We start from the raw sequence: 24,803 nt of genomic DNA, 5'->3' as shown, positions 1-24,803 counted from the left end.
TATTTGCTATCCCTAGATAGCACGGATTTGATATATGCTGTTTTAAATTATGTTTTAACTGTACTTAGGATAAGAATCAAATACTAAATATGTATCATGGTCATTATTTTAATGGAAGTATAATGTGTTTATTTATGAATTGTATAGGTAATGGAAGTAAATGAACTAGTTTTTGTACACTTTTATGAATACATATTTTTGATGATGATTAGGATGACATTTTCACTGAATATCTGTGTTTCGAATTCAAATATCGGAGTCACTGTTATTTAAGCTGTTTGATACCTTTATTGAAACAAAGAAGTACAAGGGGTTTATTGAAAATTGCAAGCCTAATCTGTGTTATGTATTTCTTAGTAACATTTCTCATAGCGCTTATGCCAACCCACTGGAGGCTTCAGAGCACTTTTCTAAATAATCTTTGATGCTGTGAACTTTGGGCCAAGCTTTACCGACCTGGTACACAAAAGATCTACATTTTGGTGTCTCTTCCATCTTTTATAATAAGGGTACATCCCTTCATATGTTCTGGTATCTAACATGTATGTATGTTGCCTATTAAAGGAGCAGAGATCTCACTTGTTTCTTTGTGAGGATGTGCTGAAACATTTAATAATTTCAGTGGCGGCCACTTTTTACCAGGGGTGGCGGGGCAGGCAGAGGGGCAGGGGGCCTTGTAAATGAAAATATATATATTTTTAAAACACTTACCTTCAAGCCGGACACCCGGCCGGCCGCCGCCTCTCAGTCCACACGCTGCCGTCTCTTGCTCCTCAGAAGCAGGAACGAGGAAGCACCCAGGCTCCAAACTCCCATAGCCAGTCACAACATGCAATGTAGCATTGTGATTGGTCTGAGTGCCGTGGTTCGGCACTCAGATGGGGAATGGGGGCATGGGCATGTTCTGCACCCAGGCTGTAATGCAGCCTGGGTGCAGAACATGCAAAGTGCGCTTGACTGTTTGTCTGGCCAGCGAGGGCCGGCCAAATAGTTATGCGCACTTTAAAGTAGAGCAACCACTCCTCCTGGGCCCTGCTCTGGCAGTCCAGCCCCACTCCAGGAAATGGAAAAAAAAAATAATGATAGCGTTGGTTAGTATCATTTTATTTTTCCTTTACCTACTTCTCGCAGAGCAGTGGGGTGACGGACCTCCGCCTTAGTGGAGGAGCCGCCACTGCATGATTTTAGAGGAGCAGAGCTTTACCACAGTGGCCAGGGACAGGTGGTCCCTGTTGCCGAGCAGGTTCCATGTTCTGGCAGTCTTACAACAAAAAGATTTCTACTGGGTTCCTTGCCCCGATCCTGTGCCATAGTTGCCCAATTGCCACTGTTCTGAGTGCACATGCAATTCTGAAGCTTATTTTAGAGGTTTCGACTCTTCGCTTTTCATGATAAGAAAAGGTTACACGTCCAGAAAATGCTGTGTAACCGTGTATTTTGTTATTATGAGACGCTTCTGAAAACCCCACACCATGTTCAGTCAATGAGTCATCCACGTGGTATTACCATTGGTGCGTGTTACATCTGTACTATGAGACTATAATAACAAGCAGTACTTTACATACCTAGTTATTGATTTGAACTATGTTTTAATGTAAAGTCTGAGTGAGCTTTCTGTGGAACATAGTTAATATTAATGTTGCTTAGCAACATACACCTCATTATGTCTCTCCCACTAGATGAAAGCATTGTTTAATGATTCTTGCAACATTTACCTAAGCACTAAAAATTCATAATTATTGCACTGAAAATGAACAGATGGAAGCTAAAATTAAAAAAAAATGCTAAGTTGGGCGAGGGTTGAAATTATTTTTAAAGTTATTATACCAAAGATAAACTTCTCATTCATACTGGATATTATTTGTCAATACTGTGTCAAAGTCATCTTTTATCGCCTTTTTATTGTTTGGATTTCCTTCTCTCACTCACACTGTTGATCACTCTGTGCCCTTTTCTAATCTTTTCTCAAACTTCCTTTCTCCTTGCTGTCTCGGTCACATTCTCGTTATCTATATCTATTGTTCCTGTTTTCCTATCTTTCTACCTAAAGATACTCCATCCCAGTATTATTCTCCCCCTTTTGCATAGTTCCTATCTCTATTTATTTCTCTTTTTATCATTCTTTATTTTATCTTTGTGGTTTCGAGTGAGCCTATCTGTCTTTCTACCTGTCTATTTCTCTAAATATCTTATACATTCCAAAGAATAGTTGCTGTAACAATCCAAGCATTGCTTAGTTAATTAAAATGCACACAACAAAGAATCAACAGTAGATGGAATAATCATACGTAATGTACGATTTCTGCTGGATATCCACGGAAAACACCACTTTCACATGTGACATCACAAACACATTTATTTGTGCAAGTGTAAAGTCAGTTTGTAAAATCAAGCTTTTTTACTATTGCTTTATTAAGAGTTGTTACAGGCTGCAATGACATTACACAATTCATGCAAAAATTGAGCTAATCATTAACTTCACATAGAACATTTCTTCATTTGTGTAATTGTCCAGTGGCTCTCGCCACTCTGTATTTATGGTTAGGATTGAGTTTCCAAAGGAAAAGCCCTTTTAGTTAACTTATAACTTTGCAACTGTTTGATTAATCGCCACAAAACTTTCCTAAAGAAAGGTTCTTCCACCTTAGCACCAACCTGGACAGCTTTGGGATGTTCCAACAAGTGAGAGCCCAGATAAAGAGGGGGGTTCCAAACACATTTTCCATATTCTTTTTTCCATAAGAACTTTAGACACAGCTACAGCCCACACATCTTAATAGATTTACACCAAATCTGGCAGACAAATAGATCTTGCTCCAGAAAGAGTGCTTTTTGTGATTTGGTGTAAATTTTTTCAGCAGTTTGTCAGTAATTGAGGCCCAAAAACATTGTATATTTTACACCACTGAGTCTTGGTCGCAATAAATTCTCATGCTAAGATCTGTTTGGCTGCCACCACATCAACAAGGATGTGGTGACAGCCACCCTAGAACTCGGGATGCAGTTCTGAGTCCCCCTAAAATATATGCTAAATAAAGACATAAAAGGGGGCAGGGTAGTCATACTCTGACCCTGGTGATTAAAAAAAAACTCTTTTTTTTTCATTTGCCATGTATTCACAGAGGATCCACAAATGCGCAGCAAAATCTTTTTTAGAAAGTGTGGACTCATGCTTTACAAAAAAACAGCACTGCAAAACATTCTTATGGGGAGAGGGTCCCAGGGGGCCCCGTGACTCCATCTCATGGGGCCATCATGAAACGTAAGGGCAAAGGGCCGCACCATCCCCCTCCCTGAGCCTCAATAGGCCCACGAACCCCATCCCCCGAGGTCGAATACCATTCTAAAGGGGAAGGGGGCATGTGCCCCCCTCCCGAGCCTCAATTGGCCCAAATGACCCCGTCTCCAGGGCAGAATTCCATTAAAAAGGGAAGGGGGTGCTACGCTGCCCCCAAGCCTTAATATTTCCCATTGACCACATCCCCTGCAATCAAACTTAATTTGAAGGGGAGGTGGGCATGTGGCCAGTCTTCCTGAGCCTGTAAAGGCCCCAGGGACCACTTCTCCCGTGGGCCAGCTCATTTACTGCGGCCTGTGGAGTTTACTGCCCTGGGCACAGTAGCTTCCCTGCCTACAATAGCCTGTACAGGGAAAAATATGCCTGCTCTAACCTAGTGGGAGCATTTTTAAAGCTCTTGCCAGGAGGGAACAGACATGCCTCACCCATCTGTATTCCTGCAGACAGGGAAACTCACATTCTTTCCACCCAGTGGGAGCAAACAAAAACAGCTGCTCTCGCTAGGAGCAATGTCAACTCTCTCAGCCCCCAGGATGGGTGCATGTGGGGAGCCAGCTGGGGCCACTTGGGCTGCGCTGGCTTCAGGTATCTCCCCGTATGCCCCAATTACTTTTTGGTGGGTGCCCTGGGTGGTCACCGTGGCACCCACCCAAGAGCACTACAGGCCCATAGGAATGGTATCCTTGGATTCACTATAGGCTCAGAGAGGGGGGAGTCACATGCCTCCCCCCTTTATTTGAAAAGAACGCCCCTGGGAATAGGTTCCCCGAGGCCCATAGAGGCTAAGGGGGGGGCATGTGCTGCCTTAAAATATAGGTTTTCCCCCAGGGATGGGGTACCCTAGACAATTATTGGCTTGGGGGGGCTGTGAACCCACTTCCCTTAAATGCCCGGGGGATGTGGCCCCTGAGACCACTTGTGGGGGTTCCCATGGTCCACTATTGGCTCAGAGAGAGGAGGGGTTTGTGCCCCCCTCCCCTTAATTTAAAAAAAGGCCCTAGTGGATGGGCTCCCCAGGGACCTTAGTGGCTAAAGGGGGGGGGAGGGGCACATGTCCCCCTTTCCTTAATTTTTTTTTTTTTTAAAAGGCCCTGGGGTGTGGGGTTCTCAGGGCCCTTAGTGGCTCAGGGAGGGTTGGGCACGGGGCCTAGACTCAGCATGCCAGGCCCTGAGGCCAACCCCACACAGCAGTGCATGGCATGGGGCTGGCTGCCTGTGGGCGGAAGCCACAGGGCCTGTCATGCGGGCGGAGGGGTTAGCTTTACATATAGAAATAAAATATATTATAAAAAACTAGAAATTCACTGAAAAAAGCAAAGGTTAAACTAATGTTACAGTTAGGTGACCATTTCAGTGACAACGAAGCCTTTTAAACGTACAAAACCACAGAAAAAATTCAGCCTTTAGGCGCCTTATGCTCAATAAAGACATCTGCTTTTGTGAGTGAAACTGAAGCCTTTCCCTCCCACTTCAGCTATACAGGAGCATTTCTTCGATGGAGCAGTAGTCATTTATTTAATGTTCAGGTTAAAATAATCGTCTCATAACATTACTTATGCATAACAGTGGTTTCAAACCTCAGTCAAATCAAAAAGATAACATGATATGCATGTTTACTTTTATGAGAGAATTCACGCGTAATAAAGTATGTTTTCCTAGTCAGTTGCTCTGTTCCTACTATTGCAAAGCATTACACTGATTAAGAATTAAAAGGGTAGTCCTTTCGGATTTATTATACATTCAGGATATAACTTCAAGAAGCTGTATGATCCAATCTTTGTCCTGATAAGGGATTTAGCGTCTACATTTATAAACCTTATGATAAGTTTGTTTTATTTGCTCATTTTAATGCCATTTCCATGTACTTGTACTCACAGGCCGACCATGTTCAGGGACCTTATGGATTTCTACTAGGTGCTATGTCCAGAGGAACCAGGGAACATCTAATTCAGTCATTAGTGATTCTTTGCCAGTGGCATGCCAACTGCTCTCCAAACACTAGCCGTCTGTGCGCATACAAGCCTCGAACGTGCCACAGCCATATCAGACAGAGGACTTACTCTCGCGAGCAGCTGTTTACTACACCCCTCTCCATCGCTACTAAATTAAGAAGGCATCATATCTTTAATGCGCCCTACTTTGAAAACAAAGCTGCTTCTTCATTGCAATCTTAAGCCTCTTGCTGTACTGCCTAATGCAAGATCTCTCACTAGCATTGTAATTACATTCAGAAATTCATCATTGAAGAGAATTTAAACTTATTCTTTTTAACTGGAACTTGATTAAAGGAAGTTTCACTACCTAATATTTACCCAGTTGTCCTTCCTAGCTACAACATCTTGCCAGGGATGAATTAGGAGAGACGTGGTTATTTTATATTTTTGATCATGAAGAGTTAACTTTTCCATTAAGAAACTAAGGATAAATCTCAAAGCAGCAGTTATGGTTTTTGCTGTGATACATTTTTTTTAGGTTTCTCAACATATAATGGTACATAGACGATCTCTCGAAAATTAATAGTAAAAGAATGAAAAGAAATAAGAAAGAGAAAAGAAAAAAGAAAAATAATGCGAGCAATGGATCACAGTGATGTAGCCTTCCTTCAACCAACTGAGAGCTGGCATATAAAGAGCAAATAAAACATATGGAAGTACTCATAACAGGTCAGCATCTGCTAGTGGAAGCCACATGCCTCTGTCTTGCCTCCCACTTCCAAATCTTACCCCCTTCTTCAGTACGATAAGCCAAAGCAAGGAGGCTAGGAAAACAATCTACAGGCTCGAAAGTAAATGGCACAAGAGGAAAGTGGGGTTCTCAAGACAGGGCCATGTACTGCAGTAGACTTCTGTAGGATTCACTGGGTCAAAAGCTCGAGAAATGATCCCCAAGTGACTTCGTACTCATGCAATTGATTATTCAGCTTGTGTATCATTTTCTTAAAGTGGGCCAAGGTGATCATAGTTTCGGACCAGTCATTGAGCCCAGGTGGAGTGCTCAACTTCCTCTTCCTGAGGATGCAGAGTTTTGCCATTGCCAAAGAGTACAACAGCCATGGTCTCCCAAGAGCTGAGATATCGTCTAGTCCTTCCATGGGCCTGAGATACGCTTTCTGTAGGTGCCCCAGCTCACCAGATAAGCATGCACAGGGGAGGCAAGAGGAGGTTGCCCAGTACCACCCAGCATTTTCATAATACAGCTCCTCAATTGGCAGAATTGTTTGAGTAGAAGCAGCATTTCTCGGTTAGGTCTCAAACTGAAGTTATCACTTATTAAGTGTAATAAGGCAACCCACTGTTAGTCTATGGGAGCTATAGCCTTACAGCAGTGACAAATTACTTTAGGTGTTTCTCACTGTCAGGGCATGTAAAACTTAAACACATGTCTTACTTTTTTACATACCATGCACCCTACCCCATAAGCCTTTAGGGCCCAACTTAGGGCCAAGTAATAAGTATTAAAAAATTAAGGTTTAAGCCAGGCAAAAGGTTTATCTTGCCAAGTCGAAATAGCAGTGGCAAGCTTGAGACATGTTTTAAAAGGTTACTTTAGTGGGTGGAATAAATGCTGCAGGCCACCAGTGGCGCTTAATTTTCAGGCCTGGGGTACAGATAGTGCCATATAAGTTGGGACTTCCAAGTATATGTCCGGTCTGTCCGGTCTAATAGTAAGAGTTAGTAAAAAGCTGATAAAGCAAAATGTTTGGATGACAATAAGGCAAAACGTGCTTACATACTTGTACTCTGAAGGTGAATCTAGGATAAGGTGGAGTATTTGCTGAATTAGTGGAAAATGACCCAAAAGCTACCTTTTTAAGCGTACGGCACTGGTGTAATGTAGAAATGATGGGGCCCCCTTGCAGAATATGGTGAGTGGCTTCTGAGACACCCATACCTCACATGCACAGACCTTATGCTGAACAGAGGCCCTCTGGTGAACATCCTCATTTGACCTACAGAGTTTGATGGAACCTGCACTAGGCAGGGAACACTCGAGCAAGAGCCCCTTTCCTGACAGGGTTCAAGAGCCATGGTTCTCCCATAGACTGGAATAATAGTAAAATCACTTACAAATATCGAAATAGCTCCTTGCTGAAGCTTTCGGGTGTGCATGGATTTTATAAAAATGAAACTCACTAGTCATGTGAAGTACCTGTAAGAACCCTGTTGCCTTCCTTATGTGTTTAGAATGGGGGGAAACAAAAGGCAGTGATGGGCTCTGTCTGTTCAAGTTCCCCAGCTGCTGTTTCCCCTCCATCTCTCCTGCAAGTGAAAAAATATGTCAGGCACGCACTGACCTGAGTATTTTTACTATTCCCCTTTGCCGAAAGTACTGCAAACATCACACACTTTCCTAAAATATTTGAAAACTGTAGTTGGAATAGGAAATTATCCTCTGCAAACATTTAGGGGTTTTCTATGCCTCTCTGCGTTTGAAGCGTGTGGAGGGTAAGCATGGAAATGTAAGCCTGAGATGTTAGAAGACCAATAAAAGAATTTGGAAGAGAATCAAAATAAACGGAAGGAATGAATGGAAACACTCACAGAAATTGTAAAAAGAAAAAAACCGCAATGCCAATCAATTAAAAATACTTCAAAAGATCCAAATCTGAAGGTCACATTTTCTCTAAATATTTGCACCTGCAAGTTTACTTTACGCATGCAAAGATTTACTCTTATCAATGGTGGAGGCAAAAGTAAAACCCCTTTCCAGGTTGTGAAAGGTAAAATGGTTAGGGGTGTGAAGGGAAGTGGTTCCTGCATGGACAAATATATTACCACCACCGTGAAAAAAAATGCATTCATGTGCACTTTCTCAGTTTTTCTTCATATGGAAAATATAGATCTACATATTCTGACATTCAAATATTTAAGTAATAAACATTTAACAGGAGCATGCCTGCAAAACCTACCACTGTTGCAGGTTTCAAAACGCACCAAACAGGTACCAAATGACCAGCAGCAGTTCAGAAGCCCTGGCTGCACTGCTTTACGGCACTGGCAGTGCTGAGTGGCAGTGCAGAGTTCTCTCACACAGGTATGTCAAAGACTGAAGAGCGAGCAATCACGTGCACTGACTGCGCCCATCTGGTCGGTCCCGAACAGTTATGGCACAGGAAGCGTCAGTGGCAGCTTCCATCAGCTGGAAGAGCAGCGTCTAAAGGTCCCCTTGCACACACCAGAAGGCCTCCGACGCTGTCCATAGATATCAATGCCCTTGTGACCCAGGCCTTGTATGTGTGTGGGAAGCAGTACTACAAGGGGGGTCTCTTAGGGACTGCTGCGTGACCTCGTGAATGGGCCCGAGACGCCCCACTCTTCATAAGTATGAGTGAAACGAAAAAATCACATTCCTATAGATTTCTAATAAGTACTATCGAATTAACGCCCATGGTAGATTGGGGCAGGTTCACTAGAGCATGTAAGCAGTGCTTTATTTGTAGAAGAATGAATGTCAGGACCCAATATTTTCCTTGGGAGTCTGCTGTGTAATATCGGGGTTGCTGAATACCAAGAAGTAATCCCACCTTAGGTCTCTTTGATCCTTCACATGTACGTCCTGCCCCTTTATCCCCATCTTACATACTCTTCTTTTCTCTCCGATTTCTCCCTTTGTCCCTAGTTTTCAGTCTTTCTCTTCCCCTTGTCTCTCTCCCCCCTTTTATGCCTTTCTCTTTTTTTGATCGAAGTCAAAGTCGAACAATGAAAAGTAAGTCCTGAGTACCGGTGAGTTACACTTGCAACCCTCGCTCAAATTAAGCAATTCAAGTAAGGGTACCTAAAAGGGCACTGCAGTAATACTATTTCATGTACTCCTAAACGCAATTTTAAATTGGCCGTGGTTTCTGCAAGGTACTGCTGGACTATTCTTAAAAACGTTGCCATCTTGCAGCATCAACAGCAAACATTGGACTAACCACTATTCCGGGGCAGCGTGCTGCTTGACGTAAGCACTCCAACGCCTCACCAGGGGTAGTAAGTTCTATATACAGAGGTGTAACATCATTCCATGCAGCCCCTGCAGGGGCCAGGCACTGTGCACGCGCGGCGGGCTCCTGACTGGGTCCAGGGGGAGGGGCTCTCGTGCTTTGCAAGGGCCCCCCTCAGGTTTCTAAACCCAATTACTATTACAATTTCACCGGAAACTCGACACAAAACACGTGGACATTCTCGGTACTTGTTCTAGCTGTTTTTAATGGTAATGACAAACAAGAATGGGTAGCAGATCACAAAAAAACTGTTTGGCTCTTGGATAAAAACAGGTACCACGGAAGCGGCACCCCGTTTGTGTTCATGTAATACATGTTAGCTTCACTTCTGGCGTTGCTGAGATAACATGAAGCTCAAACGCTAGTTAACAGGCTTTTTAAGCTGTAAGAAATCTGACTGACTGCTGACGTTGGAAAGGTTTGTAGTCTGCCAGGCTTAGAGTAGAAAGCTCTCTGACTTTCTAATCTGATCACCGCTATATAATTTGAAATATGAAACACTAACGTATGATTCATGGCAGTGAATTCGTGTAATTAACAAAATAATTCCCATGTATGTGATGAGAAAAAATAACATAACTGGCGGAAAAAAGCAGGGGTATTTCTAACAACTGCAGCCTCAGGTCAGCATGAAGGAAGCAGCTGTTTCTTTGCTGTCGATTGAACTTAAAAGCTCCACTGAAGGGGGGAACACGTGCGTTCCACGCATCCAGATGTGACTCAGGGTCAGAGGCAAGGCAGAAAATTACAGTGATTGCCGCTGGAGTAAAGGTTTATAATACAAGGGGTCAAAATGGAGTAAAAAGCCAGGATACTATTCGAATATGGAACACTGACATCTGCTAAGACTTACAGCAGAGAAGGTTTCCGAGTGGCGAGTGCACTGCAGTAACAAACAAGCATTTACAATGCAATGGTCAGGCAATATTATAGGTAGAGCTATTGGCATTGCTCATTTTTTTTTAGTATCCCTCAATAAATGGCATTCTCATTTCTATTGGCATTAGCTTTTTTTTTGCATATGTGATACCAGTCCTGGGGCTCCTTTCCAAATCATTATGTTCAGGTGTGTACATTAGACTGCATTGACTGAAGTGAACCAGGACTACAACTCCCAGCAGACATCGGGTTGGTAAAAGAACGTCATGGCATGCAGCACTGCGCCCGTAGCGGTATTCTCAAGGTGGGTGCTACAGAAAGTGTAGCTTGCCTCTGCAGGCATTTTTAAGAGTGTCCACGACAGCTTGTATTTTTAAAATACAAGTGGGATTATTTACAAGCCCCTTGCGTGTCACTTTTAAAGTGGGAAACAGTGACGTACCGGCGGCAGAAGGGGCTTGTGCATAAGCCCCAAGAATTGGAAGTGCACAGGCCATTGTGCATGTTTTGGACGGCGCACGCTGATGCGCACGTGTGGAGGCTTTGTGACTCATCCCACGTGCTGGGTTAACCTTACACACATACAATTGGCAGGCAAGTACTAAAAAGAACCTTGCAGCTGCTACAAAGACGCCCATTCACGTGCTTGTACTAAAACGCGTTTATTCTGTGCTGGGGGTGCACTATTGCTTTTGAACACCCCTGCTAGGAGCCTGCCATGACAGCGAGTGCAAATATGGAAAAACGCAACTTACATTCAGCTCGAACGTCTTGAGGGCCACCCTGAACGCCCCTGGGACAGGGGGTCTGAGCCGCAGGGTTTCCTTGATGACGCAGCCCGTGTACTTGAGTTGCTCCAGGGCCTCCAATGAAGCGCCAGGAAGGTCATGAGGGAGGTGGCGGCGCTAGCCGTGGTCTCGTGGCCTCCAAATAGGAGCTCAGTGGCGGATTCCTTCAGTTCCTATTTGTGGAAACCAGAAGGGAATTGGTAAGCCCGAGGCTACCCGCGCTTCACTCTTGAGGCGCAGGTCGCATTCCACCACTTCCAGCAGTGGGATAGCTCAGTCGATAAAGAGCCTGCTGCGGCGCCATGGCAGCCGGGACCACCCCCTACGTACACGAGCTACAAGCAGGTCACAGTGAGCGCCTTATATATACACTAGGGCCCTAACTTTGAATGCCACACAAGTGCCTCTCCAATTTAGGTAGTGCCCATTAGAAAAGACGGGCTGTCTAGGAAAATATTTTACGATAAGGTGTAAACTCAAAGTACAGTTAGGGCTGGGGAAAGGTCACTTACGAGTTGGGCAAGAGCCGTCCGAAATGAACTTTTAACGTGTGATTGACTTCGACCCAACACCACCGGCCAGCCCACTCTGGTGCACCCGTTTCACACCGCCAGTTCGCACTGCCAGGAGTCCTCCTTACCCGGTAGAGGCCGCTGAAGGGCACGTCGATGGGCAGCGAGAAGAGGTTGCGGATCATCTCCTCGAAGGGGTGCACCAGCTGCTGTTCGGTCTCGGTCTGGTGCGGCTCGAAGCCCAGCAGGATCCTCATGGCGATGCGGAACATGAGGTGCTTCACCTCGGGGTAGACATGCACGCAGGCCCCGCCGGACAGCCACTGCGCCAGGGAGACGCGCACCTCCTCCTCGATCACCGGGATGTAGTGCTGGAGTGCCTCCCGAGAGAGGACGCCATGAACACCGCCGCCTTTCTCCGAGGCGAAGCAGAAATGCCTCGGAGAAACGCAGCGGCAGTTTCAGATTCGGGGGCGTGTTTCTTTTTGTCTCCTCTTGCCATTGGCAGGAGGAGAGAAAAACACGCCTAAAAAGGGCGTGGCTAAAAAGTGGAAAGAAGAGCACGGAACACGCCCCCGAATCTGAAAAAGACGGAGCCTATGTGGAGGGACGGCTCTCTCCTCCAATGGCTGGCCTCCGTTTAGGAAGCCAGCCAATGGAGGAGAGGCAAAAAGAGAGGCGGGATAAATAGCCACTCTAAGAAACATAAGATCTCCGGACTTCCGGTTCTGCCTTCGGCAAACCGGACGGTCCCTCGACCTAAAAAATGGTATCTTTTGGCCGGTAAGAAGTAGGAGTGCGGAAAATCACACAGGGTTTTTTCTTCACGAATTTCTGCGAAATATTAAAAATTATGCAAATGGCATGATATGTGGTTCACCAGTAACTTGTATTAAATTATTATCACTCAAGCTCATACCTCACATAAAAAGTCATTGTAGATACCACCAGGGGAGTGGTCCTACTTGCAAAAAATAAATTGCATATTGTCAAATTTCAAGAATTTTGTGAATTTTGCATTGTATAAAGTTTGTACATTTTTATAATAATATTACAAATTCTGCACATGCCTAATTAGTAGTTTGGGAGGCCAAACAAGTCCTCATTACGGGGGCCGACCAAACCAGTCATGCGCACTCTACATTTTCTCTATGTAGGCTACACCCGGCTGGGCACTGTCCGCACCAATCACAATGCTGCCATTGCAGTATTGTGATTGGCTTACGGGAGGGGAGGGAGAATGCCTATTCCTGTTCCTGTTCAGGAAAACGCCAAAACGCGGACCCGACCCAAGAGGAGAGGCGGCGTGGGACCTGGTCAGGTACGTTTTAATTTTATTTTAATCCCCCCCTGCGTGACCCCGTCCCACCTGCGAGTATTGCAAGCTGCATCTGGTCAATGGGCTACACCCTCACTACCTCCCCAGTGCGTCTGACAGCCATTGGCCAACACTGCGGAGATAAATAAAGGCCCTACTGGTGCAAAGCACCAGAGGGATTCCTTTATTATATTTTAAACTTGGGCTGCTCGAGCTTCCTGAGCAGCCTGAGTCTTTTTTTACCCTTTAGTGTAATGATGCTTAGGGGGCAGGGCACGATGACATCATTACACTAAAATGAAAATAAAATGAGCCGATGTGCTTGTCTTACTTTCTTTCACTGCCTTAGTGCTTGGGGGAGGGGCATATCTCCGCCCCCAAGCTCGGATTTATTCGATCAATCAATCATGGTTTATTTAGCGTGACTACTAACTCATGAGGGTCTCAATGCGCGGGGGAGGGAGCTGCTGATCCGTCTGGGCGCTGGGGTTTAGTCAAAGTGCCAGGTCTTGAGATCCTTCCTAAATTGGGTCAGCAATGGGGTTTGCTTGAGGTGGAGAGGCAGGGTGTAACAGGTCTTAGTGGCGAGGTAGGAGAAGGATCTTCCTCCGGTCCTGGTCTTGCGGATCTATGAGACGGTAGACAGGGCCAGTTGGGCAGAGCAAAGGTTTCTGGTGGGTACATGGAATGTGAGGCAGTTGTTCAGACATGCTGGTCCTGCTTTGTGAAGAGCCTTGTAAGCATGTGCGAGGAGCTTGAAAGGAAACCTTTTGTTGATTGGAGTTCTCGCAGATGTTCGGGGATGTGACTGCAGTGCAGTATGTTGAGGACTGGTCTGGCTGCATCGTTTTGAACGTTCCTTAGTTTCCTGAGGAGTTTCTGGATGATGCTTGCATAGAGTGCACTGCCGTAGTCGAGTCTGCTGATGATGAGCGTGTGGGTGACCTTCTTTCTGAATTCGCTGGGGTCCCATCTAAAGGTCTTTCAAAGCTGGCACGATGAGGAAATGACTGTAATCTGGTGGTTCATTGGGAGCGAGGAGTCCAGTATGATGCTGAGGTTTTGTGTGTGGTCTGTGGGTGTGGGGGGTTGTTCCCAATGCAGCGGGCCACCAGGAGTCATCCCAAGCAGAGGGAGTGGGTCCCAGGATGAGGACTTCGGTCTTGTCAGAGTTGAGATTAAGGCCGCTGTCTCTCATTTAACTGGTGACGGCCTTCATCCTGTTATGAAAGTTGTCTCTGGTGGCTGTGGGTTCGTTGGTGAGGGAAAGGATCAGCTCGGTGTCGTCAGTTTAGGAGACAAAGTTGGGTCCATGATTCCTGATCAATGCTGCAAGTGTATACGTTGAAGAGGGTGGGGCTCAGGGATGAGCCCTGGGGCTGTGGATTCTGAGAAGAATGGTGGTAGTCTGACTCACTGTGTTTGACCGGTAAGGAAGGAGGGGATCTAAGCAAGGGCGTTTTATCATGGATGCTGGCGTCGTGGAGTGTCATGCTTAGGTTGCAGTGGGAGACGGTGTCGAAGGTAGCTGAGAGGTCCAGGAGGATGAGAGCTGCTGTTTTGCCCCGCTCGAGGAGGAAGTGGATGTCATCGATGGTGGCGAGGTGGGGGTGGTCTTGGTGCTGTGGTTGCTTCGGAAGCCGAACTGGGAAATGTCCAGGACATGGTTGGGCTTTGATGGCCTTCTCAATGACCTTGGCAGGGAAGGGGAGCAGTGAGATGGGTCTGAAGATCCTGAGATCCATTGGGCCGGCAGAGGGCTTCTTTAGCAGGGCTTTGAGTTCTGCATGTTTCCAGTTGTCGGGGAAGGTGGTGGTCTCAGGGGTGACGGAGTTGGCAGTTCTGTGGAAGATGTGGTGCAGGCAGGGGTACAAGTGGCCTCCAGATATATGCTTTTCATGGTCTTGAGTGTGTGATCTGTGGTGTGTGGGGTCAATTGAGCAGGATCTGTTGGGGGCTTCGTCATTGGGTGAAGAGGTGGCAGGAGTGGTGAGAGGGTCTTGTGTGTCGAACATGTCGTAGATCTGCTTAAGTTTGTGGTGGAAAAAGGTGCTGAGTATGTTGCAGAGGTCATGGAAGGGTGAAATGTCTGTGATTTCACTTCTGGACTAGGCAAAGTCCTTGATGATGACGATTGGGGTGGGAGAGCTATCACTGGAAAGGAGAGAATCTCCCCTTCTAATGATATCCCTGCCCATTAGATCCTTGCTTGGGGGTCGCCACAGGACAGCTGTTCTGACTACCCAGGAGCAGATGAGGGTTGCTATCCCCAATTCCGCCCCCAAGGGGCAGGAAGCCCACTATATACCAGAGCTTAATGAAAGAAAAATATAGGGGTGGGAGCTGCCCATCATGGGCAGGTAAATGCCCCACCCCCAACAAAATATGCTGGCAGTCTTTCTGCCCCCTCCATGGGGGGGCAGAAAGCCCACTAGACACCAGAGACATAAAAAATAATAATAGGGCTGTGGACTGCCTACCATGGCAATCGCCATGTCCCTATCCGCCCCATAAAATTTGCTGGCTATCTTTGTACTCCCCCGGGAAGTGGATGTGGTGATTACCCCTCGGGGGGCTGAAAACCTATTAGACACCAGGGCTTATTTAAATAAATAAAGGGGGGGCGGCCCATGGGCATGGCCATGCCACCAACCCCCCAAAAAATGTGCTGACAGTCTTTCTGCCCCCCTTAAGATGATTACCCCCAATGTGCCCTGACAGAGGGTGGGGGGCAGAGAGCTCACTGTACAACCGGCACTGCATTAATGCAGTATTTGTTTGAGGTGGGGATGGCCCCATGGGCATGGGACTTTCTACCCCCAGGGGTAGAAAGACCTACTGACATCAGGGATTCCAAAAAGTACCAAAACAAAATGAAGGGATGACCTACCCTGGCAACGAGCCATACCCCAGCCCCAGAAGGGCAATAGTATATTTCTAGTCCCCTGGGGGCAGATAGGGTTTGTTCCAATTGGGGAGGTTGCCTCAAATCACCCCTGAGGGGACAGATATGCCACCTGACACTAGCAATTTTGCCCTTGGGGCAATAAAAGTGGTGCGGATGGTGCACTATAGCATTGACCACCCCCAACCCAAAAAAGACAAACCAGTGTTCCCCCCCCTCCCTAGGAGCAGACAGGCGGCTTGACCCCGATTTGTCTTTGGGGAGGTGAAAAGTCCACTCAAACATCAGGCCCCACCCTCACCCTTAAAGTGTCAGTCTTTCTGCTCCTCTTTGGACTAAAGATTTCCATCCCAATGGCAAGCAAGAGAACATCTGAGTGTTTTCTTTTTATATAGGTCACAAGAGTGTGGCTAACTCCCAATATCATCCCCCTTGCAATTGTGAAGCGCTGCGCTTGTTGGGCTTGGATAGGCTGTCACCAGGGAAACCCTGTCAGACCATGAAAGTTCTGAAAACTAGACACCAAGGGTAGTGCAGGGTGGTGTGCTTTGCGCAGATCCCACAAAATGTTCTTACATACAATGCCCTGCAAACCTCAAACTTTGACTAAAATCCCATGTTTTCCTCACATTTCTATGAGGAAAACCCCTTAAATCTGCTGGGAGTCACAAATGTCCTACCACCCTGAGTTCCCACATGCCTCCTGATGATAACATCACTTGTGTGGATGGACCCAGAGACCATGACACAAAATACCCTAAAGCGCTACGTGGAGAGATCAGTGATGGGGTAGCTGTGGGATTTGGGGCCATGCTCAGCTGCCGTTTATAGAAACTTACCAACCACAGACATTTTTAAAAACTAGACAACCAGAGGATTCCACTGTAGTGTGCCTTGCATGGATCTCATGAGGTTTTCTAACCTACAACGCCCTGAAAACCTAAAACATTGCCTGAAACCCCAAATCTTCCTTACATTTCTGTGATAAAAGCTGCCAGAATCCGCACGAATCCACAAAATTCCTACCACCCAGTGTTATCCCACTTATGCCGATAAATACGTTGTGTCAAATTCGTAGCTGGGCCTGGTGCCCATAACAGGAATGGATCGAACCTAGGTGAATGGGAGTCACCTGGCTCCCACTGACCTTAGTTGGATCAGTTCCTGCCATGGGCAGCAGTAATATGAGATTGTTTGAAGGAAAGCTCAGGGAAATTAAAGGTGTTATTTTCATCTCTGTATCCTTGCTGTTCCAAATTAAGATTTTAAATAATTTTGTATTCAATACTGTTGACAATACAACAAAAGACACAGTCAGCAATCTGAAAAATGTCCATCATAATCGGAAGAGGTATGAAAACATAGATCTCATTCAATAACTAGACATTTTGCAATCTTAATGGAAGATATAGGAAGGGAAATTGAGTTCTACTGAAATTGATCTGTGTACTCCAAGCCACCATGATATGGTCTCCACTTTCATCAACTCTAGCTGAAAGGTCCTCAAGTTGCTTTCTGTTGTTGCCACCAACATTTCAATGCCTTCACATGCCTGCTCCAGGCATGACAATGTTTGTTTGTCCTCCTTGAAGATCCCTTTACGTGCAGCGATGTTTCCATGATCAGACCCCCTCTTCCCCGCGGCCTGTGGCCTGCCGCCGCAGGCTGCGGTCTTGAAATTGGAGTTGCACCTGAGCTTCAGAAGGCCACAGCCATTTTGGCTGTAGGCAAGCTCTGCCCTGCCCCCTAAGACATGGGACTTTTATGTTGTGCCTTGTTTGGTTGCAGTGCTAGCTTTGTTTTTACAAATACGAGGTTTGCTGTGTGATATGTAATATCTTTGGGTAGACAACTGATTTCGCTTCTTCAGCCTAGCAAACTATACATAGTGCGTTCTTTGTTACACATAGAAAATAGATTCATCCATGAAATATGCCAACCCATGCAATCATATGTATCTTTCACATTGTCAGACTTAAAAGGCCCTCGAAAATTAAACAGAGATCATTTGAATTAAAATAGGAGCATCGTTATTTGAGCTGAGAATGAAGGTGCCATTCCAGGTGTTGTGACTGTTTTGGTGTGTTAGCTATGTTTGTTCTGTTATGGGTTTACAATACAGATTCCTGACTGAAATATGAACAATTCATTTTCATAATGATTGAATGAATAATCTGTTGCATTTTCTCTCTCCTTAGTTACGCTTTCTGCTACCCCTCCAGCGTACTTCAGAGGGTTCACACTCATTGCTTTAAAAGAGGGCCGGGAGGGGGAGAAGGAAGACGACCATGCAGGGTCCTTTCAGGTAAGAGGAAGATCTTTGATTTGTATTTTCCCCCAATGTAAGGTGTCAATGTGTTTTTGATTAAATAAAGTACACCCACAACAACACTTCTGTTTTTAGCATAATGTTAAAACTACCTGTTTATAATGAAGATAATGACAGCGAAGTGCTTTTTATACGAAGGCCTGTTTCCTGTCTTCATCTGTGTCATTGAGTTTCGGCAGGATGCTGCTGCAGGCTGTGTGAGGGCCACCTGGGTACCATGAGGATGGCCTCATCCTCAAAAAAGATGAAGGATCCCCTGGACCACCCCCCGGCCTGCCTGCCTGTCCGGAGTGTTGATAATGTGACAGAGACCGTAGGACAGGCAGCACGAGGGGGAGGAGGAGGAGGGCATACATCCAATTCCAGTGTCATTTCTAATTGTGCTTTGAAGGGAAGATGTGTAAGGCTTGTCTATGTGTGGATGAGGTCATGGGTGGGGATGCTGAAATCTTGTGTCAGTTTTGGAAAAGTGTTACAAGAAGAGGGGGCATGCTAACATCACTGCCAGTGCTTAATTTGTCGAAAAAAACATAAGTGCCAAGTCACTCCTCAGGAGGCCACTGCCACTTGTACCATCCATTCATTGCCCCTGCCAGCGCTGCCAATGAGAGTACCAACACACTGCTAGCCATCACACACTTACAAGTGTATTAATTCAGACTACTACAGCAATATTTGTTTTACTGGATTTCCAATAGTAATGTCATGTGGGTAGCCAGTATACTTGCAAAACAATGTATTTCAAGTCCTTCTGGCAGATCTCTGAGACCTCCACCTACTTATAAAACGTATGTGTAATTAATTATAACTACCCACGGTTTTTAATACTTTTGAGACACAGTAGTAATTATGTCCTGAAGCTTTATAGTGTTAATGAGGATCTATTTTTATTTGTTAATGTGTTCATGTATTTACACATGAATCTGTTGCCATAGTTGTCAGATGCAAATTAAAAAATACCCTGATTGATGTTAGAAAGCTCATGCCATGCATAATATATCGTTTATACATATTCTTTTAGCTGAAATGCAGCCCATCATTTAATTTAAAATCCATTTTTCACAATATTTCAAGCTTCAGAATGTGTTTCAGGAAATAATTCTAAAATGAAAGTAATGTATGGAGAAAATGTCATAGAGTACTAAATATTAGAATTACTTCAGTAGGGGAGGTGGCTAAGTATTCATTACTTCTTAAATTGTGTGAAACCATAGGAGTTTTGGTCATGCAAACTGTTGTGTTAATTTTTCTGTTAACACTCATAGATCTCTAGGGTGAATTTATTATGCTGATGAATAACCAGAAAATATGAAAAAATGCCCTCAATGCAAGTATTTCCAAAATCGCTCCAAATTACAGAACTGTAAGAAGGATGGATAACAAAAATGTTGAAATCCTTAAAATTAATCCTCTGCAGCACAATAATCTTTTCAAATGTAATTATGTTACAGTGTCCACTGCCACTTTCAAAAGGTTTTCTCGGTTTATTTCTTCCTGGTCATAGGTCTCAAATGTAGACTCAATCAGGATACCCCACGTTTCATTATTTTCAGTCGCTTTTTTTAAATGCACAAGGGCAAACAATTTAATTATATGAAGACAATGACAATGAGCCAATTGAGCTGCGCTCAAGATATATCAAAATAACTTTCTGCCAAAATCGAATACACAAATGAAGTAATCAACGAGTGAAACTTGTTGAGAGCCATGTCATCCGATCCAAGTTGTATAGAATTCTGCAGGCATGTATCACTTTCCATTTAGGGAAAGGTGGCATCATCAAATATGATATATGGGATAAAGTACCCCCATCATACATTAAAAGGGTATTTCAAGTCTCAGAGAAGGTCTATGATCATATAGAGGAACGAGGCTGACGGTTGAGTTTGTTTATAAGGTCTTGTAACTCAGAGCTGACTTGCAATATCCTTATTATGTACAGCAGTGGGTACATTAGTCCCTACAATTCCTTAGAATACATGACCACAGTATAACCTTCCCCACACGTCCCTTATTCGTGGTGTAGTGGTCTTTCATGTGAAAGAGATAGGATGTTTGGAAACATAAAGAATAAAATGAGACTCTCTAGTGCAAAATTAAAAAAAAGGTGTTTAATTCGAAAATCAGTTTAGCACAAGTCAGATTTTAAAAAAAGCTGTAGCTCAGAATACATGCAAACATGAAGATATCTTTCCTATGAATACCTAAATGTGGAAAAAATACACGTTTCTATAAATATTTCCTTTCTGCTTATCAATGTTAATCTAGACATATGGGGCAGAAAAAGGAAGCCAAGTTTTGTTTTCATCTTTTTATATATGCTCTGTGGCCTGCCTTTCACCTCGGCTACTAACTCTGGCAGCCGTTGTGATATCAAAACTCAACTGTAATACGTCATTTGAGTTGAACACCTATTTGTGAATTATTAATTACAGGTGAGTAGGCAGGTCACAAGTTGCCTGTAATGAGGAAATTAGAGACAGACTTTTATACAGGGATAGCAGTCTCCCATGTATTTTAGTGTTCTCAGAGTATTACAGTTTTACTAGTTATCCTTACCTCCGTCTTCTTTTGAATGGGATGACCTCTATTACTTGACTTAAGTTCTTATTTAGGGTTTGCCGAAGTGGAAGGGGTGCCGTAAACTATTGGTCCTCCCACCCTCTAAACCCATGATTTCCCCACTGTATTTAGAATCAGGGGAAGCGCTCAGTTACCATTGGTGGATCTTCTTATGTTCCTCTGATGGTAATCCCTGATCCAGCAGTCCATCTTTCACAAGACAACAGGTTCACAGTGACGGTGGTCCTGACCAGTTGAAGGCAGACCTATCATCTGTCATTTTCAATGCCAGTGTCAGCAATGCAAGGCATAGTGGAAACAGACAAGGAATATGTTAAGTGGCCACCATGAATAGGGAAAAAGCACCCTCTGTATCAAGGAAAGTTACTTTTTAGGTGAGAGATAACAATGTCCCACTTTAAGAGTTTGTTTTCTGTCAGCTAAAAAGTTAGGGGAGGGTACTTTATACATATCACCCACATAGCAAACCTTCAGTGCTATGAAGGCACCCATAGTGGCAGCTGCTTCTGTCACAGACTAGAGGCCCATGCCAGGCAGGCTGAGATATCTAAATAAATCAGACAGTCCTCTGTAAGGGTGACAGCCTTCATGACCTCTGCCCACCTGGCTGATCAGAGGACTGTCCACCAGTGTCTACGTACAGCCTCTTGCATGAAATGGAGAAAGGAAAAGAGTTATTTAAGAAAACTCCTATTGGCACTTACTGAGAGTGTTACGAACATTACTACTTGGTAGCACAATTACAGTAGTTAACATGCTAGCTAAATCAAAGTAAAAGTGAAGAGATCAGATGCCTATAAAGAGCACATGTCCCAGCCTCTTTGGCGGCTTCCATTAGGGGCAAAAGTGATTAAAACCTGATTCTTCCTTTACTGATATGACTGGCGCATTTCAGCTAGTAAAGTACATGGCACGCAAGGCAGGGGGTAAAGGCTGATGCCCCAGTTCTGTGGTGCTACCCAGGAATTAGTTTATTGAGCTAGACATCTAACAGGATCCTTTGGTTTGGTTAGGGAATTCTGACAGTTGGGAATTTATGTGAGGCTGGTACTGATCTTACATTTGAGGAGTTTAGTTCTCCTCAGGAGAAGTAAGGATTATTACTAGATCTGCAAAAATGGAATATAGCATGCTACAACGCATGCTTTTACATCGCGTTCCATTACAACGCGGTCGTTACAACGACCACGCTGTTAGAACGTGATACCTTTAGAACGCATGTCATTAGATCGACTTGCACTAGATGGCACTCCAACATTAGGAATAGTATAATTTACTATTCCAACTCCACCCTGCGCAAAAGTAGGGAAGGTGTTGGAATAGTAAATCATACTATTCCTTAGGTTGGAGCACCATTTAGAGCAAGTCGATCTAATGACTTGCGTTGTAAAGGTATCGCGTTCTAACAACGCGGTCATTGTAAGAACTGTGTTGGGATGGAACGCGATGTAACAACCGCGTTGTAAAGGTTGTTTCCTGCAAAAAATGCAATAAACCTGAGAGCACTAACATACATGGTACCCTGCAATCCCTGCACAAATGTCTTTATTACAGGTAACTTGTGACCTGCCCACTTATTCATAAGTAAGTAATGACATAGCCGTTCATCTGACTGTAAGTGTAAGCTTCATGAGTGCTAGTTAATAATAGAAATTTGGTGAGGATAAATACTGCTTATAACTAATAGCTCGAGTATGCTGTCATCAGGCACTGAATTCTAGTGGAACTTTACTGAATCACCACATTCAACACATTGGTCAAAAATTACATGTAATATTTTACTCTTGTTCAGTTTTCTGGCAAAAAAACTAATCCAATGTGGAAAATCTAACCCCCATTCTAATTATTTGACTCCCTCCCTCTCTGTGACTCATTTTGCGGTTGAGTCAGTTGTAGCACTAGGGGGGTTAGGATTTTCAGACAACTTGGGCCATCAATCCACAGCATTACCAAAACTAAACCAAAACATGAAAGCTATCAGCAAACCAGCATTAGAGGAGTAATAGGACTGTAGCTAGAAACCCCCAAAGTCATTTGTCATATCTTGGTGTGGGTGGAGGCGGCGGCTTCAGCAAGACCCAGGGAAGGAAGGAAGTGGCCAATTGTTGCTGTGTTCCCGCTGTGTCACTGTGTTGCACTGCTACATTGCTTTATTGCCCAAAAGTATGTCCTTGGTCTGGTCATCAATGGGGGGGGGGTGCCTGCTGCAAGCATTTGCCACCTCATCGACACCTTTGACCTGGGGTGGGACTTTATCCCCCAGAATTCACAGAGACTGGGACGAGAGGCCAGACGTGGCCCAAAACACTTTTTAGCACCAGAGCTGTCCTGCGCGGGTGATCACTGAAAGCTTTGGCTGTCTCATGGACGCCTTCAAGCTGGGAGAGGATTTGGTCCCCCTTAAATTATAATATCTGAATGGGCCACCACAGTCATTAGGTTGGGGGTTCCCCCTGTACTCTTAACTCATTGGATCATTCATTCATATTAAACAATTGCTGATAAGTGCTGACATTTAACATATGGTATGATGGGGAAGAAAAGCCTCTTGGCTCAAAAAGGGGGGATGATCCTGTTCAATGCCCTCCATTACAATGCATCTAACCTCAGCGATGGTGGGCAATATCAACAGAATTAAATCTGGTTGAGGATCTCATTGAAGCAGTGCAAAGACTAATTGCTGACTTTTCACCTGAACCTACATTCTTGTCTGAGCCACAAGGAAATTCTTCACAGACAGCCTTAAATCCTACCACATCTTCCATACCTATCATCACTGCTGTGACCACAAGGCTGATGCGTAAATCTCCTGAGAAACTCACCGAGAGGTAAAGTTAGCGCAAATGAAAGAACTCATGTGGAGTACATATTGACACAAATGGAATCACTGTGGACTCCCAAAGTCCAGTTTCTCCTGAATATTCTCAACTACGAAAAAGGAAAAGAGGTGATGGGTAAAAATCAGGCCCGCCCTTGGAAAAGCTACCATCCTTGAAACACTTAGTTATATCTTCGGATTGTGCGAATAGAGCCTCACCAAACTGTTGCAAATCCACCCTGAGTACAATGGAGTCCATGTTAACCTCTGTACAAGATGAAATGACAGACCAGGTGGGAATTTTTGTCAAATAAAATACAAATGATAATAGATACATTCTAAGGAGGTATGGTTTTACTCAAAGGAGCTCAGAACGCTGATCTCTTAAAGTCCCAATCTATTACCCAGCCTGCCAAAGACTCCATAAATAATTGTCAGGCCTATCAGGAGGAGACTGCTACTATGGGCCAACTGGCTCCCATCCATGGTACTGTGCTATATGTCCTCCCCCCAGGATCAAACCCATCCAGGTTTCTACCCAGCAAGGACCATCTCTTCTTTAAAGCGGCTGATTGGAGACCCTCCATCGACCACAAGAAAGTACATTGTATACAGTTATCCTAGAAGGAGTTACCCCATTAGAAGATTGAGCACGCAAAGACTGCCAAAGCTTAATAAATAAAGCAGCATATTGGTGCAGGAAGATGCAGGGTGTTCCTGCTCCCTGGTAGAAAAAATTATTATGGTCCGCAGGGTTAATTGGGTAGGTCCAGCGACACACAATTCAAGGGACGACTGTGTGGTTGTGAACTTCAGAGATCCGGGTTGTGTTCGATTTTTGCTTGCAATTCTCTTCTAACTCACATGCACAAATTTAGGCTCGTCCTTCTTATTACTGAAGCTGGTCTGGATATTTTCTGCTGTGTCGATCCCAAAGCCTAGGCTAGTGTGATTCAAGAAAGCTTTATATCCATCTGTGGCATTGCTGCCCATTTGCTAACAAGCAACAAGCCACCTACTATTCGCTTATCGCATTGCTAGTTTAATTACATTACAGTACATTAGTGCTTAAATCTCTCAAGAAAGCTACTAACACCATTCCACGAAATATAGAGGAAATTAGGTCAGCAAGGAAAATCTATTAACAGGCAATAGAAACAAGGAAAAGGGATAGGGAAAGTCAAGATAATACTGGGAAGATCTTCATACGGCCTGAAAGATAACAGGTTGTTATGGGAAGTTATAAACTGTCCCTTTTTCTCAGATGGCCCGGCCAGTGCCATAGATTGCCATAGTATAGAACAAGACTGGATCAGTCATTTTACTGACATTTTTAACCCTCGTATTTTGACGGCTGAACCGTCTGTAGAACCAGCAATCGACGCAC

At 44.5% G+C, this 24,803-nt stretch overlaps 1 protein-coding gene across 2 annotated transcripts in view; it reads left to right on the top strand.

Annotated features, from left to right (window-relative positions):
- SPON1 (spondin 1) overlaps positions 1–24,803 on the top strand; it is a 1,174,735-nt gene that overhangs the window by 162,540 nt on the left and 987,392 nt on the right. For both annotated transcript variants that reach the window (XM_085648231.1, XM_085648230.1), the window contains exon 2: positions 17,885–17,991. In XM_085648231.1, the coding sequence (XP_085504357.1) occupies positions 17,885–17,991 (107 nt within the window). The remainder of the gene's footprint in view (positions 1–17,884; positions 17,992–24,803) is intronic.

This window comes from Triturus cristatus, chromosome 3_2 (genome assembly GCF_964204655.1).
Source record: "Triturus cristatus chromosome 3_2, aTriCri1.1, whole genome shotgun sequence".
In the NCBI taxonomy this organism is placed as follows: Eukaryota; Metazoa; Chordata; class Amphibia; order Caudata; family Salamandridae; genus Triturus; species Triturus cristatus.
Note: the sequence above shows the minus strand (reverse complement) of the source record. Positions and strands in the feature narration are given on the sequence as shown.